This window comes from Helicoverpa zea, chromosome 1 (assembly GCF_022581195.2).
Source record: "Helicoverpa zea isolate HzStark_Cry1AcR chromosome 1, ilHelZeax1.1, whole genome shotgun sequence".
Taxonomy (NCBI): Eukaryota; Metazoa; Arthropoda; class Insecta; order Lepidoptera; family Noctuidae; genus Helicoverpa; species Helicoverpa zea.
In genome coordinates, this window is record NC_061452.1 from 2144788 (window position 1) to 2162553 (window position 17766).

The following is a 17766-nucleotide window of genomic DNA, read 5'->3' on the forward strand; positions in this document are numbered from 1 at the left end:
AGGTTTATGATTCTTACACTACCTACATTATGTAAAAACAAAAGATTAATCGAAATCGAATTGAATAGTACTCATTATCAAAATACAATTGTTTCTAATAGACCAGATAGATGACATTAAGGACTGAAACACTAATATGTATTATTTGTTCAGCTTGTTTCTATTGGGTCATGAAGAGCCACCAACTACAATTTGAACAGATTTTTGAAATTATGATCATAGTAAAATGTCTGTAGGTATACAATTTGGAATGATGCGGCAGCATAGATTATTTTGGGAACTATATTTTTTGTCACCAAAATTTATATTTGTCATCAAGTTGTATCACCTAATAAATAGATCTATCGCCACGAAATATTTTCGTTCTCAGATAAACAAAGAGTGTTCCCAGGTATGAATTACCAAATTATTGTTAATATAATGTGTAAAATATGAGATGGATTACCAATAAAATTGTAATGCGTTACATGACTATAAACTTCGTTCTTATAATAATAGTTTTATTACTGAAATAATAGCTTGGTGCTCAAAATGGTAGATCTGTCACCAAATAAATCGATTAATCGATCCCTGAATGCGACTCCTTTTTATTTGTTATTTTGTCACCAATACAGTAGTTACATTATATTTCGTTCAGTTATTAAAATAATGTATTCGTTACCAATTTAATACATCAGTTTATAATTTTAATGAAAATATGTTCAAAGGGAAGAGGAAGGTAAGGGAAACCAGCGCTGATTATTCAGTGATTGTTATTTTTAACAATAAATATTGATTATTTTGACTTTAATTAAGTGTTCTATTTACTATTCAGCTAGAAATTTAATTTAAATATATTTATACTACCTGTGGAAATTAAGACCCTTGGGGGAGGCACATGGCCAGTTAAGTAGTAGACTCTTTTGGTTGAAAGGATGATGACGACCACCGTACATTTTTAGACCTTCATGAAATTTTCTAGTGATATAATATATGATTTATTGGTGATCTCTTTAAATTAGTTTGCTTAAATACTATTAGGACAAACCTATTATAATACATACAAAACCATTTATTTGGTACTTGACCACATATCTCCATGATTTTCGGTAATTTATTGTGGAATTGATTTTATATTGTTTGGTGACTACATTTTGGTGACAAATCTACTATTTTGAGGGCAAACCCTATTATTTAAGAAACACAAAATGAATCAAATTGGTGACAGCTTAAATCATACCCGATTATTTTACACACAACGGTAGGTTAAGATTTTGTGATGTAAAAAATACTGTATGTAAGCTTTTTATAGTAACCAGGTCCAAGGAGGTTTGTCATTTGTGGGTGTCTCTCACAGCTTATAGCACCTAGATAGTTAATACCCAACAAATACAGCGAGGTGTATGTATAAAGTGATCAGTGAACAAAAGTTGCTAAGTATAAAACATTTCAGAAATAAAATCAAAGAATTTGAAAATGAAGTGTCCAAATAAAAGGTATTTCATTGAAAACAAAATATTATTTAGGTACTTTCAAGGTGATGCATATTGTAATAGGAAACAACAAAAAATACAATGCATACCAATCTGCATAATAATAAGTTTTTATTTGCTGGACTTTAAGCAAAGGTCAAAAGGTCAAAATAAAGTAGTATGTCCTAGTGGTGCTACAATTTATTTATTTATTCTTACAATACTCAAAGAAGCATGGATATTGATAATGGATAGCTAATAAGTCAACAAATATTTATTGTCAATTTTAGTACAATGTACCAATAATATATTCAAGCAGCCATTATTATATATCTGGATATAAATCAATTTTAGTACCAAATCTCTGTGGTACGGAATTGATCGCACAACATATACAGGTACAGTGTATTTCTCAACCACTGCACGTAAAGTAAGGTTTAAATTGTGCCAGACTTTTAGAACAAAAAGATTATATTTATAAAGCATAGTAGCAAGCTGGCTAACAAGATAATAAAATCATCCTGATGGTTCTTGATGCAGTTCACTGAATTAAAAAAATTGATTAATAAAAAACTAACCAATAACAATAATCAATTCAATAGTAAATTAATATATTTGCTTTCACTGAATACAGCAAAATCCCATTTTTATTAGATTGATATTGAAATTGACATGACAATATTACTTAGCAACCTAAGGCAATACAAAAAAGAATTAAATAAATACCTACATTTAAAAAATATTACTCTACCGTTTATTACCTCACAGTATCAGCACTGTATTACAATCACATAGTAACACTAGCCTCCGAAAAGCATTTTTTCTTATTAGAATATATTTTAGGTTCGCAAAGCCTATTTTGCGTAATGTAGCCTTTTAGAAAGTTGCCCCTCCAGCGCCAACAATAAATGGGGCATTACCTTTTAACAATATAATTGTGTAGATAATACATAAAGCTAATGAAATATTACCGAATCGTGACCGATTAAACCAATAATACATAAGTTTTCTAATATCGATCGGCTGTTGGTGTCAGTCTACGATAGAATTCAAGCAAAGATCAACTTACCTAACGATGTGTCGCCACACCGCAGTCTTATTTTACTTTTACTCGACAGTCTGTAAACGTAATCAAGTTCCACACAAAAACAACAGCACAATGCACAATTTTAATTGCCGATTTTATTTTGTTTTTAACATACGCAAATTACGGAAACAAGTTGCGAAAACGAAAAATGTTTAAGATGGCGCCACAATGCAAATAGTCTGATGACATTAGGTGTTTGTGTTGCTATAAAAAATTGGTAGTATTTAGTATTTTTTAATGTACTAACAACACCACAAAATGTTTTAAATTCCCTAACAAGAATGAAATCCGGGATCGTTTTATTTTCATTTATTTATCACTGTCTCATAATACCCAGCTATTACTGATACAAAGTGTAAAAGTTATGAGCCATTTTATGTGAAATTAATTCGTACTGCTGTCTGGAAGTGTTTGGGATTTTATAAAATTAATAAAAAAAAAATTTCAAATATAAATTCATTTATTCCATTCTGAGAACTATGCGCTGGATAAAAATTCCATGTATATGAACATTATCATATGCATGTCAATATATTTTATAAAATTACAATTTTACAAATTCTATCATACTTAATTTAATCGGATGTATAAAACTACTAACAAAATAAAATTACTTAGGGCTATTAATTGCTAAATATTATTATCAAATTTTATTTTACAATATCTAAGCTTACATCTAGACATTTCCAATGGCATAGGAACAATATTTTTCAATCAGTAAAAACACATATAATTAATTTTGTGACTGATTTCAATTGACAGGTATTGAGCAAAATGCTTTTATGCAGTCTTTTCCGATTAAATTGCATAAAACTGCTAAAATACGAATGCCTTAAGTTATTATTGCAGATAGATTAAAATACTGCTGTAATTTCGACAAAATTGAATATAAAAGTAACATGATACTGATACCTACATTAAATTGAAATGCCACCTAAATGCACTGTTGACTTTTTTGCAATAACCGATTTCATATCATCATCATTCATTCATTATCACACATGTGTACTTCCAGGAACAATTGCTACGTGACCGAGTGACGCGTTAATTCGAACTCTTTAAGCATCAATAACAACAGTTTCTAACTCCTGTAGATATTTTTGATTGCAACTAGGGCATGCAATTTCGGTAAAATAAAAATTACCGGTAAAAATTCGGTAATTAAAATATTTTTACCGGTAAAACGGTAATTTTTGTATTTTTTTAAAATGTGATATTATATCAATAAGATTGGGTAGTAAAACAGCAAAACATAATTAAAAATACAAGGTATAAGGTGGTAAACATTTTTTGTGACGTGGGCCGTAACAAACAGACATGTCAGTCAGTACCATCCGTACGCGATGTCGTCGACAAAATGCAAGAGAAACGGCTGCGATGGTTCGGCCATGTGAAAAGGAGACCACCTGAATACATCGCCAATGTTGTGTACTCAATCTCAATATACCCGGTCAAAGGTGCAGAGGCAGACCAAAACGGTGGTGGTCGAGTGTCGTAATGAATGACTTGAAAATCTACGAACTCGAAGAGGAAGATGTCCTGGATAGATTGAAGTGGAAGAAGAAGATACGGAAAGCGGACTCCGTCACAAGACGGGATAAACGCTAAGAATTACCGTGAAGTAAAAGCCCTCTTTTATGGTAAATCGTAGGCATTTTATGGACCAGGATCGCGGTAACACTTTCGAACAATCCCGCAGCCCCGGCAGGCCTTGGCCCTGCGCGTGGAACAACTCGGGCCGCCGTCACGGGTCTGTTGTCTATGCAGACGGAGGAACGACGAGCCACCCGAACTCGCCGTCCACAGACCGACGCCTGCAGTGGCCGGGAGTCGTCTCTCGACACTCGGCGCCCGTGGTGTCTTCCTGGTCCACTACAGCGGCTGGGATGAGAGGTGCGAACTCGCAGGCGCTCCACCGTCTCCATCTCGAGCATGACTGCTTCGCAGAAAGAGGCGACGGCTTCCCATTCCCTCTCGCTCCGGACCATGGCTTGAACCAGGGCCGGACGCGAGAGGTCGCCGCTGCCTATTGGCTCGACGACGACACGGCGGTACCCTTCCCAGGCAGTGCACACCTAGACTGTGTGCTCCACCGTGTCCTCAGTGCTATCCGCATGGTAGTGAAGTAAAAGCACTTGCTCAATAAGGTCATAGAGTAAGTAAAATAAGCATAATCTATATTTTAGCTTATATGAGCTGACAGCTATGAGGAAGAGATATGAGAGCAGAATAACCGAATGAATAAAATTTGTTTAGATATTATAAATTAAGATGAGAATGAAGATTTGTGTCTAACCTATAGTTAAGGAGCCACATAAGTTTACTTTCCTAAAAAACAGCAACTTTAACACTCTTACAATAATGTAATGTATTCAAAATTACATTATGTTCAGGCTACATAATGAATATTTGACGTTAAATGAACAATTGCTATATATTATCACAAAAACGTAAAAACCGGTAATTTACCGGTTACACATTATTTTTACCGGTAAATTAAAGATCGCGAAAATGGGCTGTTTTACCGGTAAAACCGAAACCGGTAAACCGGTATTGCATGCCCTAATTGCAACCAATTTGTAGTAGGTATGAGGTTTGTTCCAATAAATATTTATTTATATGAAAATATAAACAAAAGAACCTTGAACTTAAGTATCGATAGATTGAAGAGAGTGGAAAGAAGAGAGACGACAAAACAAAGGAAGAGATGACAGTGTGAAAGACGATACGGGTAGAAAGAATATTATGGAAGAAGAAAACATGCGTCAACCCCGGATAATAAAGGCTGAATGCCTGATGATGATTATGATACTGACTAAGTATCTACCATATTTATATTGCATCAGTAAGAAGCTAGATTTTTGCTATCTAACTTCACAGACATTCACGCCAAGTCGACCAGAGTTTGGCATATTAAAACACATAGGTATTCATTCGAAAATAAAATCATCGAATGCCAAGGTTACATACCTACCAAACTTATGAGACTAATTATTCATAATGGCTTTAATCGATACATTATCACTGCGAGCATAAGCCGCTAAGATAAGAATAGGAATTACGAAATCTGTCATGCAAAGTCCACTCCAGTGTCTAAAAGATCCCTGATAAGGACTGTTGCCTTTCGTGGCAAGATACGCAAGAGGTGACCGAGATATAGTAGGTGCTTTGGTACTGAAGCTTCAAAGTAATTCCGACGAACACTCTCGAGGATTGAAGTAGCTGCTTTTTTGGGAGTTATGGTGCCAAAGTAACTTGGTATCCTGAAAACATAAAGTTTAGTAACGGTTTAGCCTAGCATCAGTAAAATCTGTAATTACCTAGTCATGCATCTGCTTGTTTCTATCACATTATCTTTTTGTCATATCTATTAAGCAAATCTACTGATAGATAAGTTCTTGAAGCTTCGCAAATGACTAATTAATTTCGAAAGATATACTAACCTCAATCTTATATCAGCACTTTCATCGTTGACAATGAATGGATAGATATGTGTTAGTGTGACATGAACGCCATCAATTTTGTTCACTCTAAGGTCTTCTGTCAGAGATTCTGCGAGACCCTGAACTGCAAACTGGGCTACACTTAGAGGCATTTGGTCTTTGATGTAGCTGAGACCAGCCACAGAAGTTAAAGCTACAATGTGACCATGATTCTTGGCTTTCATTTCGGGCAAGAAGAGATCTATGAGCTGAAATAAAAAACAAAAACATTTGTACCGAATACACTTGCAAAATAATTAAAAATATCGTATTTTAAATAGGAAAATAGGCATTTTTTTTGACTTGGTACTAATCATTTTTAGTTAAGAAAATTGCAAACCATTACTTTTAAACAATTTGAAAATTTCAACAATTACTTTTCTTGTTGATATATAAACTTTAGTTCCATAATCGTTAAATAAGCTAAGTAATGTTTACCAACCCAGAAATATGATGTTAGTGTGAGATCCAGTGTATCATGAATATCTTGAGGAGGCTGTGTGAGTAGAGACCTGGGGCTTGGAATACCACAGCAGTAAAACAACATACTGACAAAGCCCACATCTTTTTTCAATTGAGATGCCAAAGCTTGGACATTTTCCCTTCTAGTTATATCACATGTGTAGCTAATGGCGGAACCACCTTTTCTCTTGATGCAATCGACTGTTTCTTCGTTAGAAACAGTATTCTTGTCCACACATAGGACTATAGCTCCTAAATTGGCTAATTGTATTGATAGTTCACGCCCCACGCCTCTTCCTGCACCAATAATCTGGAACATTTTATTACATAAATATTAGTTTCAGTAATAATGCTTAATTTTTAATTTTGGATTTATCAAAGTGATTAAGAATTTTCAAGAAAGTACTCTTTGGTTCACTTACTTAAGCTTGCGTCAATCTTATCTTTATTTAAGTATTTAAATATTCATAAAAGGATAAAGATATTAGTAAAATTTCTCTAGAAAGAGAGCCAGCAGTGGACTGCTATAGGCTGATGATGATGATGATGAAAATTTCTCTTACCAGTGCAGTTTCTAGGCGAACTGATTTCAATGGTGGAGGTCTAAAAAGTTCGTAAATAGCTTGCAGTACGGCACAGACAGCATTTAGTACTACCCATCCAATATCCACGATCAGAATGCACAAGGAGTATACTCTCAACAACATTTTAATAGGGAAAAAGACATTTAAGAAAATCCCCAATACGCTATTGAGCAGCTTGCTTTCCTGGAAAATAAAACAGTAGACAATAATTAACTTGAAAACAATTACAAATTCCAAAACAGAAAATTATAAAATTAAATATAGCCTACCTGCAAGTTTTAGTTATAAAAAAGAAACACGTACCTTTCTGTCACAATACACTTCGGAAGTCATAGCAAAAAAATGTTCTGAATTTAAGTGTGAATAAAATTATTCTAGATTTTATAAATACATTTACATACAATAATAATCGGTAAATATTAAAATCACAATTCAAGTTTTGTATCTAATCTGTCAGAAACTGGACTTGTTGAAATTATAAAAATCACTCAATGCAATGTATTGTTTGAGTAACATGGAAATAATCAGTATCAGCAATAATTTATGACTGTGATGATAACAAAATACAACACACCAATTTATTTACTTTGATACTTTTGCTTGACAGCATATCATAGAATTTGATAGCTGTCAAACAAAGGAGACGAAAGAAATGTTCTCTGATTCTCTCTGTGTGTGCGTAGTTCACACCAAAGAACTCTGGTACACTTGCACGTACTACACTGACAGGCAGCGTACATGACTCGGGGCAGGTTGACACAATATTTTCAATCGGTCATTTTTCAGAACAAAGTTTTGTATTTAAGTTTTGTATTTTTTTTTCCAGAAAGATGATTATTTTGCGCTTTATCTATATTTCTTTACGTTTTAACAGTGGTGAATGATTCTTTCAAAGATAGATGCAATACAGACAAAAGGTGTCCAATTGAGATTGCAATGGGTTCCATCCAAAGAGTAAAGTAATATATAGGGAAAAGAGAGCCCACTCACGTGTTATTCTTGCAACCCAATTTGACAATGCGCCATCTTTCTCTAAATTGGCCCCGAACTACCTACATAGCTCTAGCTATAAAAATATTATAATTATGCATCATATTCATAACATTTTCTATTAGGGTAAGTAGCACCATATAACTATAACATTGGTTATCGTTATAGTTACATGGTGCTACTTATCCTAATAGAAAATGTCATCGTTAATATAGTAAAAGGTCGAAGGAAAACGAATAATTATTATTTATTATTTACGCGTGTATGCGGAATGCAAAAAACCGCCATATTGATATTATTATGATCGGTTTTGTTAAGTTACTTGGAATACTGACACCAGGTCTTTTTAGATGAAATTTGATATTTGTGCTTTTTTAAACCGTATTTAATTTATTCGCCTATTATATCTTTTTTTAAAGTGTCTAATATTTTCCTCATACTTTTCTCTAATTAATATTGCATAAATAATTTGATATTAACAAACAAAATCGATTATAGTGTAGTGCCATCTGTTGGTAATTTAAGGTATCTTTTAGATAGTAAATAGTTTCCGGGCCAAATAAAAGGTGGCGACTCTTCGTTTACTTAGCTGTCAAAATGTACGGAGTGTCCTCCCCCTGGTTCCATCACACATTGGGTTGCGGGGCAACGAAGAGGCTGACAAGTTAGCGAAATATGCAGCCAAGCATGGTAAAGAAACTCGTCTTAGTTTGGACTATACAGAGTATTTGCCTAAATTTAAAAATATATGTTACGATCTTTGGAAGGAACATTTTAATAGACGGTCATTAGAAGTTGGAATATGGTACAAAACAATTCAATGTCAGCCTCTTCGGGTGCCTTGGTTCATGGACAGTGCTTTAAGTAGAAAATTAGTTGTTATTGCTTATAGGATCAGATCTGGACATATTCCATGTAACAAATTTGCGTTTTTGATGAGGAAAACTACTTCACCCAACTGCGAACAATGTGGGGTTGTTGAAGACCTACACCATTTGTTGGTGGAATGTGTCAAGTATGAGACAGCCAGAAATAATCTTATATCAACCTTGAATTTGAACAGGACTGACTTAGGTACTTTCCATAAAATCTTGTCCCAGCCAAATGGAGGTGATGCGAAAGTTTTGTTCGAATTTATGGCCCATTTATAATTGCCTGTATATGTGATGAATGTATGATTAGGGTACGATGGAACTGACATACGCTATGCGTAAAAGTTCCTTAAAATAAAAGAATAAAAAAAAAAAAAAAAAAAAAACAGTGGTGAATGATGGATTTTTTACATGTTCGGTCGCCTGTAGTGGTTGGATGGATCAAACATTAACTAAAAGTAGTAGAAAATTTAAGATGATGCTTGCAACATTATATTCGTTCGGAAACTTGAAAGACCCGTACACATACTGGTATATTTTCTGCACGCGACTTTTCCACATTACTTCATTTCATAAAAGCAGCAGTCACACGGCATTAGAAAAATATCTGGAAAAATCTGTAATATTGATGCCAGTAGAATGCCAAGCGGGCTTTGAAAAATCACTATAGAGACGATATGCAGACAGGCCTTTATAGAATTGACAGGTTTGACAACATGCATGACATTCCTAATTCCTTCCTGGATTCGGATTCGGGCGAGTCAAAATAAACAATGATTGTGATATTAAAATTGCTTATTTAATTGCAATTAAGAGATTGTTACAATTTAGACAAATTATATTATATAGTATCGTAGTTTTAGAAGCTTTAAAACATGGCTTTTGTGTACCAAGGAGACAGTGAATTAGAATCGAAATCGAAAAAAGGTTTGTTCACTCTTTACCTGTTTTTTTCTAAACTATATTTTGGTATTTATTCTATGTGTTATTTATTTTAGCTGCTGAGCGGATATCGGAGAACATGCATATAGTAGCAAATGAGCCTTCATTGGCTTTGTATAGACTACAGGAACACGTAAGGAAAGCTTTGCCTCCCATGGTTGAGAGACGAGTCGAAGTTACCAAATTACAGCACGAACTGCAAGGAAGGTGCTATGACGTGGAATATGCTCTCAGGTATTTAATATGTATCCTAATTAACTAAGTAAATTGTAAAAATGTGACTTCATTTCATGAACATGTTAACATCAAGTCTTGTCCAAGTTTTACATCCAATTTACGACACTAAGCAATATTATACATACAATTTCTTATGCATTTTAAGGTACATGGTAAAAATGCAAGTAAAAAGCAGTTAATCAAGTTAGTTTTACTGTTAACCTTTTGAACGCCAATGTCGGCTATAGCCGACATGAGCAAGCGTGCCCTGTGCGCCAACGACGGCTATACTCGACAAAAAACAGGTCGCAGAAAAATACAAAATAAACCTATTAAATCATTACTTTTATGTATTTTTTAGTAGATATTTAATTAAGATTTTCGGGCTTGGCGTACAGGGCATAGGAATACCGATATGGCGTGGCGGTGAAAAGGTTAAAGTTACAGGTTCATCTCTAAATATTATTAAATATAGTGGGTATTATCTTTACACCTGTGACAAATTAAGTTTTTAATGAAATTATTTTTGTCTATTCCAGTGCAGTAAAATCAATGGATGGTGCCGCAACCAGTTTCAAGAACATCCAAGAAATGCTGAAGCAATCAATATTTTTAAAACAACAATTAAAATATGAGGAAGCTAGGAGAAATAAAAAAGATTCTAATTCTGTTTACAAACGTCTCTCTGCTCATATTGTTCTTGACCTACCGGACCTGTCTGAATTCTCTATGGTTAGGGAGACTACGAATAGGATCGAGAATATGATGGCACAAGCTAGAGGGTCCTCTGCTGAATTGCATAGGTCGCACACTACTTTACATTAAAAAGGCTATATTAAGGTCTGACAGACATTCCAATCCCAATATTTTATGTCTCACTGTTCTTATACAGGGTGTGTCGTTCATAATCACATTAAATCCTATCGCATATACTTGATGATATTCTATGGCGAATTGTGAAAAAAATTACCTAATCCATTCAGTGGTTTAACCACAGGAGTGATTTTTCGTTTTTCTAATTTACAACATCATGTGTAAAGCAGAGATAAAGTTAGAAGTATTGAAGGTTTTGATCAGTTGACAGCTATTAGTTTTCAAGGGCGAATTTCAGTTGTTTGTAATGACTGACTACTTTGTTTGAAAAATTCATTTTTTTATTTTTACGTATTTTTCTTTTTTCTTTGTGTTAATCGACATATATTTACCAGTATATTAACGCATTTCATTTAATGTGATTATGAACGACACACCCTAATATATCCATAGGTAGATAACATATTAGAATTGGCTGTTAGTGCCAGACACCTCTAAGAAACGTGAATCTTGTCACTTAGGCGCACTTAGTCTGTTTCTACCTAGCTATGTATGAAGCATATTGTTATGTAGTGATGGATGTTGTAGAAGCACTTTGTAAACTAATATTTACACGAATGTAAATAATTTGCACAGTGTGTTTCACCTTCTATATGCTCTTCCAGAAGCTCTTCCAATATTCTATTAATCTGTTGTTTTGATTACTAGACATAGGAGATTGACATAACATGTATGGGACTAATGTTAAAATTCTATCTCTAGAAAGCACATATAACAGATAGACAAAGTATTGGGATCAACCGTTAATGAGAGTATGGTACCAGTTATTTAACCAGTAGTATTTATAAAATAATGAGTTCCTCTGAGTAACATGTTTCCATGGTGGAAGATTGTCTAGTCAAGTTAAATGGTTATGGTATTAGTTTCCATTTACATTATTAATTGCTATAATTAGGGCTTAGGTTATGCTATACATAGTTTTAGAAACTAACTTATCTCATTGTCATCTTATTGGTGCACTGTGCAAGTAATTGTATTATGATAAGAACCTTCTTATCAAAAAGCTAACTGCTTCAGTTTTCACATATAAAGGTGTAGTTTTAAACTTGCTACTATTGACATAAAGCTGAAGCTCTAAAACGTCAAACCGACTTTCAAGAAACTTAACTTAGAACCCTCTCTTTGCCAAAAGGGGGTTAAAGAACTATGTACTTACCTACGTTAATAGCATGATGAAATATTAACAACCTCTTTAATACAGTTACTTGCAAAGTGATCATATCGTTCACACTAACATGTAAACAGTCAGTATTATAATTCTTAACATCATTCAATTGTATAGTCTTACATACTAACACTAATTAACTGTGCTTGTTGGGTACTTGCTAATAAATGTCTCATAACTATCACTTTTGTGTTTCTCACATACTAAAATTTTTATTAATATTACCTTATGCTTACTTGCTTAAGGTCTCTGCACACAGCGGGCGCGGCGCGGCGGGACGGGACGGCGACGCGACACAATGTACTAGATCGTCGCGTCGAGCGGGACGGCTCTGTGTGGCGTCGTCCGTAATATCTAGTACATTACAACTGCTCAATGTCGCGTCGCCGTCCCGCCCCGCCGCGCTGCGCCCGCTGTGTGCAGAGACCTTTACTAAAGGGTCTCATTAAAAATATACACACCGCTGTGCACGAAGCATACCTATGCATATCTTTTTCTACTCTTTTAGCAGAATTTTAACCATTTGCAATATAAGTGCATATCTACGTATGCTTTCTTTAAGAGGAGATTAATTCTAGAAGAAATTTTTAGGCTAGAGTAAACCACACTAACTTTAGCACTTAATCTAAGTGCACTTGCTTGTATAAAATTAACAGGGACTCCTATAATCAGGCAGGTTTATTCTTTGCTAAAATGTCATTTGCTTGTAAATATATTTTTTTAACTTACAATTCTAACTGTACCTATTAACTTCTAACATCAGCAATAAATGCAATATTAACCACGCTGCAATTTACCTGCTCATTGTAAACACATGCAAAATTACTCAAGTAGGTAGGTAAGTATAAAAAGTTATGAAGAAAAAGCGATTTTTAGGCAGGTACCTACTAACAAAATCATACGGTGGAGTGGAGGTGCTTGGAAGCTAGTTGGGAATAGGGACACGAAAAAAGTATCGATGCTTTGTGGTATCGAGTACATTCCAGTTCGATACCGATACTTTTGTACTCGATACTTTGCATTCGATACTTTTACTCAATAAGTACTTTTTCCCAGGTATCGTATCGAATGAAGAATTTAATTTAACTGCGCTTTCTAGCTCACTCGTTGAAAACTTTTTAAGACATTCGTCTTAAAAAAAGAAACGACATTTGATTTCTGGAGCCACCATAAGAAGTTGGCACACACTAAAAAACAAAATAATAAAGCAAGTTCTTCATCTTCATCACAGCCTGAAATTTAAGGATGAATTAAGCTACTACTTATCGGCACAGGTTTCGCCACTTTCAGTAGATCCCTTAAAACAAAGGGAAGATATGAAAGTATTCCCAAAATTATATAAATTGGCACGAGAATGAATATATATATCAATCCCTGCGACGTCAGTACCTTCAGAACGATTATTTTCTGAAGCACGAAGTACCATCACAAAAATTCGAAACCAAAAGGCTCAACAAACTTCTATTTTTAAGTGACTACGGAGGAGGAATGGGATCTTTAATCTACTACGCGGGTGAAACTGTGGGACACTGCTAGTTTTTAGCATACCTCAAATAACTTAATATTGTTTCCTTTTGCTACATTTTCGATTTGTTTCATTCATTCCATTTTCCATTTTTCTATTATTCTATTAAAGGAGATGGCCAAAAAAAAACCCAGAGTCGACAGGAACTTCATATGTATGATTGGATTCAGTATAATTTGTGGATTTTAAAAAGTATTTCAAAACATCTAAAAACCATGGGGTTCTCTTTTTATAACGTTTTTTCGATCAAGATTTTAGTTCACAAAAAAGTTTACTTTTACTGTTTGATGTTCGTTAGAAGTTGAATGCAGACTCGTGATTGGACCGTTTTACATTGCTAAGTCATTTGTTATATTTGACAATGTCACATGGCGCGATTTTCAAAGACAATTTCTCCAAAAACATTTCATAGCCAGTTGTGAAGGTTGCATGTAACTGCGAAACCTTTCCAAGTAGGTAAGGTCGGTGCTTAATCGTATTTGGAGTGGTTAAATACAAGACCTTTTAATCACCAGGCCAACTCTGAAACTATGGGGTTGTTACTAGTGGCTTGTATAATGTTAGTTTACTTTGCTTTTTTATGTCCCTTGATGTTAATAATCTTTAAAATCAACATATATTCAACATAACCTATTTTTGCGATAATATGAAATAGCTCCTATACCCCATGGATTTCAGTCTGGATTTTTTGGCACCATCAAAGGTCTATCATAAAGAACCTATTGGTAACCATTTCATTGCTGTCGATTCTGGGTTTTTTTTCTATGAAAATTTGGCCATCTCCTTTGTGTACCAATACCATTTGTTTTTTATGTCCTGCTGAACTGAAGTAAAACTGACATTATTTACTGACTGATATTGACCTAGCAAATTTTGATCTAAAAAGTACTCGATACCTTGAAGTATCGATACTTTTGTTTCGATACTTTAATGAGTACGATACTTTGTTATCGATTCTACTCATGAGTACGGTATCGATACTTTTGCTTCGATACCGTGTTTGGGAAGACGTCTTTAAGCTCGGCAACAACTGTATACATAATGCCACCATATAACACTAAAATAATATAAGCGAAAGTTAAATATGCAATATGCAGATGCATGCAAGACATGCTATAATGGCTGCTTTGATGTTATATCTCCGGGTCGCGGCAGAAGCTTGCGTAAATTCTGCGAAGATTGAAAACAAGGCGCTTGCATAGTGTACAATAATTAGTAATTATGATCGTTCAGCGAACAACACGAAGCAGTTGCGAACGAAGTCCAAAAATATTAAAAGTTTCATCAAAATCAGCGATCCGACCTCTTACTTGGAGACTACACCATTCCGCGGTAACGAAACCATAGCGCGATTCAGAAAGTAACAACGCCATCTAGTTACGTTTAGGGAACTAAAACGCGGCAAGTAAGCGGGGCGCCTGTACTTGAAAACTTATTCGAATCGCTTGGTCTTCTATCTCAAACTTCTAAATCCCATATTTGCCGAATCAATTTAAAACATTGAAATAAGAAAAAAAAATATTAAGTACCTACATACCCCGTGGAGCCAGGCCTCTGGTTGCTCAACACTTGGCAGGTTGTGTTCGCCTGGCTGCACGAGAGAACTCGCAACGTGCCTGGGAGCAATTGCTCACCTTCCCCTATAGAATTCTGCATGTTCAGAAAAGTTTGGCAAACAAAAAGTCACTAACAAAACAAATTAAAGACAATTGTACAACTTTAGGCCATACAGATTTCGATACTAAATTACCGACTCAAAGATGCTCAAATATTTCACGCCTAGTGGAATCAAAGTTGAGTGAAGGTGACATTCGGGGGGCTGCTAGAATTCTCTTCAGCAGTGATGTGGTGGCGCCGTGTTCTCCAGAGACACTCTCCGCTCTGGAGAGTAAACACCCTGCCCCTGCCGATGACCTCTCTTTTCCCGAACCTCCTGATCCGGACACAGATATCCTCACAGTTACAGGTCGACACCTGGTCACAGCCATAGGCTCCTTCAGATGCGGCTCTGCAGGCGGCCTCGACGGCTTGAGTCCGCAACATCTAAAGGATCTCACCTGCCCAAGCGCCGGGGAAGCAGGTGAGTCGCTCTTGAAGGAGCTTACGGCCCTGACCAACCTTATGCTCTCCGGCAAGGTGGACGAAACCGTCATCGACGTTTTGTACGGAGCCAATCTATGTGCTCTGCGCAAAAGGGATGGCGGTATTCGTCCAATTGCCGTGGGGACTACTTACCGTCGTATGGTAGCCAAAATCTGCTCTAAATTTTGTAGTGAGGAAGTTTCGGACAAATTTCAGCCCCTGCAGCTAGGTTACGGCTCGAAAGGGGGCTGCGAGGCTGCCGTACACGCCCTGTCGACCTATCTAAATCATGGGAAAGGAGATGTCATCCTGAAGGTTGACATCAAGAACGCCTTCAACTCGGTGAATAGGGACACCTTGCTGGCAGAAGTCAAAAAAGAAATACCCAAAATTTACAGTTTTCTTTGGCAATGCTATAGATACCCAACAAAATTATTATATCGGAACAACCTATTAGAATCCGCTGTTGGCTGTCAACAAGGTGATCCACTCGGGCCTGTGATTTTTAGTTTGGCGATTAACCCAATTATTCGGCAGCTAAATTCTGAATTTAACGTGTGGTATCTCGACGACGGGACCCTGGGAGGCAACAGAGATACTGTTCTTAATGACTTAGTTTTCCTAAAAGATAAATTCCACGACATTGGCCTCGACCTCAACCTTTCTAAATGTGAACTTTTTATACCCGACTCGACTGACAGACAGACTATTCTTCAAAATTTCCTCTCAATAGCTCCTGAAATTAAACCGATAGACCAAAGTTCTCTTTGCCTCCTTGGATCGCCTATACTGGAAGATTCATTTTCGGATTTTATTGAGAAGAAAATTCAAAATTTTAATAATGTTTCGGAAAGGCTGCTCAAAATTAATATGCATGCAGCCATCACCATCATACGGTACTGCTGTTTTGGACCAAAATTTACGTATAACTTGCGTGCTTCCCATTTATGGAAGCACACCAGCCTTTTGGACAAAATCGACGAAATTATACGACATACACTATCATCCATTTTAAATGTGGCCTTGGACGACAGAGCTTGGTCTCAAGCGACTCTTCCCATCCGTATGGGAGGACTTGGCGTCCGTAAAATTTCCAGTGTAAGTTTACCAGCCTTTATTTCCTCGGTCCATGGCACTGAGAAATTGATCAGGAAAATATTACCCACCACACTGGCCAATTTTGAGGTGCCAAGCCTGACTGAGGCTTTAAATGCTTGGAAAGTCGCATGCCCGAACACCGACTTACCCGCCAACCTGTCCTCCCAGAGACAGTGGGATGAGCCGCTCTGCAGAGTAATACGGAAAAGTTTAATCGATACGTCAATTACTTCTGCAGAGCGAGCGCGCCTACTGGCTGTGGGTGAATGGGAGTCGGGTCTATGGCTTCTTGCACTTCCGTCCTCAAACACAGGCACCATGTTTGATGACACCACCTTCAGACTCGTCGTTTGCCTCCGACTAGGTGCTCCATGCTGCTCTCCTCATCGCTGCCACTGCGGGGAAGCTGTCAACAGCCTCGGTCACCACGGCCTGTCGTGCAGCCGGAGTGCCGGTCGCATACCACGACATGCCAACATAAACGACGTGATCCGTCGCGCTCTTGTTGCCGTCGGCGTGCCAGCCGTACTCGAACCAAATGGCTTGGCACGCGACGATGGCAAGAGACCAGACGGCATGTCGCTATTTCCGTGGAAGGTGGGTAGGACTTTAGTGTGGGACGCGACATGCGTCGACACTCTTGCGCCATCTCACCTTCCCGGAACTGCATGTTGTGCTGGCTCCGCCGCTGCACAAGCAGAGAACCTCAAGCGGCGCAAATATAGTAACCTTATAGGCAATTACATGTTTGAGCCGTTTGGGGTTGAAACTCTGGGGCCGTGGGGTCCGAGGGCGCACCTTCTTGCCAGGGATATTTCCCAGCGCCTGGTTGACACTTCCCGGGACCCAAAGGCTGGCTTTTATTTCGCACAGAGGTTGAGCATTGCCATCCAACGTGGCAATGCTGCCAGTCTTTTGGGTACATTACCCAGTGACA

General features: G+C 36.6%; 3 protein-coding genes across 9 annotated transcripts in view; 1 reads left to right on the forward strand and 2 right to left on the reverse strand.

The window, feature by feature from the left end:
• Window positions 1-2694, reverse strand: part of LOC124636725 (amyloid-beta A4 precursor protein-binding family A member 1-like) — a 132378-nt gene extending 129684 nt beyond the window's left edge. For all 6 annotated transcript variants that reach the window (XM_047172973.1, XM_047173304.1, XM_047173231.1 and 3 more), the window contains exon 1: window positions 2521-2694. The gene's annotated coding sequence lies outside the window, so the exon portion shown is untranslated. The remainder of the gene's footprint in view (window positions 1-2520) is intronic.
• A 286-nt stretch (window positions 2695-2980) lies between these two features.
• On the reverse strand, window positions 2981-7752 carry LOC124631712 (epidermal retinol dehydrogenase 2-like). Of its 2 annotated transcripts, none has more exons than XM_047166268.1 (6): window positions 7370-7752; window positions 7046-7249; window positions 6463-6792; window positions 5982-6229; window positions 5111-5801; window positions 2981-3648 (listed from the first exon to the last, which is right to left on the reverse strand). In XM_047166268.1, the coding sequence occupies exons 1-5, from the start codon at window positions 7397-7399 to the stop codon at window positions 5609-5611; spliced, it is 1005 nt and encodes a 334-aa protein (XP_047022224.1). In that variant the 5' UTR covers window positions 7400-7752; the 3' UTR covers window positions 2981-3648; window positions 5111-5608. The 2 variants fall into 2 exon arrangements, with proteins under 2 accessions (XP_047022224.1, XP_047022233.1); XM_047166277.1 differs by having other exon boundaries at window positions 7336-7751.
• A 1726-nt stretch (window positions 7753-9478) lies between these two features.
• LOC124631724 (BLOC-1-related complex subunit 8 homolog) lies at window positions 9479-10955 on the forward strand. The gene is made up of 3 exons (XM_047166290.1): window positions 9479-9855; window positions 9927-10104; window positions 10626-10955. The coding sequence occupies exons 1-3, from the start codon at window positions 9804-9806 to the stop codon at window positions 10909-10911; spliced, it is 516 nt and encodes a 171-aa protein (XP_047022246.1). The 5' UTR covers window positions 9479-9803; the 3' UTR covers window positions 10912-10955.
• The last annotated feature ends 6811 nt before the right edge of the window (window positions 10956-17766 follow it).

What these genes read in the sequence shown, in the direction of transcription:
- LOC124631712 (XM_047166268.1), bottom strand. Translation starts at nt 7,399, where the DNA reads ATGACTTCCGAAGTGTATTGTGACAGAAAG. An exon ending in CACTAACATCATATTTCTGG is followed by an intron (nt 6,230 to 6,462) that starts GTTGGTAAACAT and finishes TTTTTATTTCAG; the next exon opens with CTCATAGATCTCTTCTTGCC. An exon ending in AGTGCTGATATAAGATTGAG is followed by an intron (nt 5,802 to 5,981) that starts GTTAGTATATCT and finishes TTATGTTTTCAG; the next exon opens with GATACCAAGTTACTTTGGCA.
- LOC124631724 (XM_047166290.1), top strand. Translation starts at nt 9,804, where the DNA reads ATGGCTTTTGTGTACCAAGGAGACAGTGAATTAGAATCGAAATCGAAA. An exon ending in AGAATCGAAATCGAAAAAAG is followed by an intron (nt 9,856 to 9,926) that starts GTTTGTTCACTC and finishes TATTTATTTTAG; the next exon opens with CTGCTGAGCGGATATCGGAG. An exon ending in GACGTGGAATATGCTCTCAG is followed by an intron (nt 10,105 to 10,625) that starts GTATTTAATATG and finishes TGTCTATTCCAG; the next exon opens with TGCAGTAAAATCAATGGATG.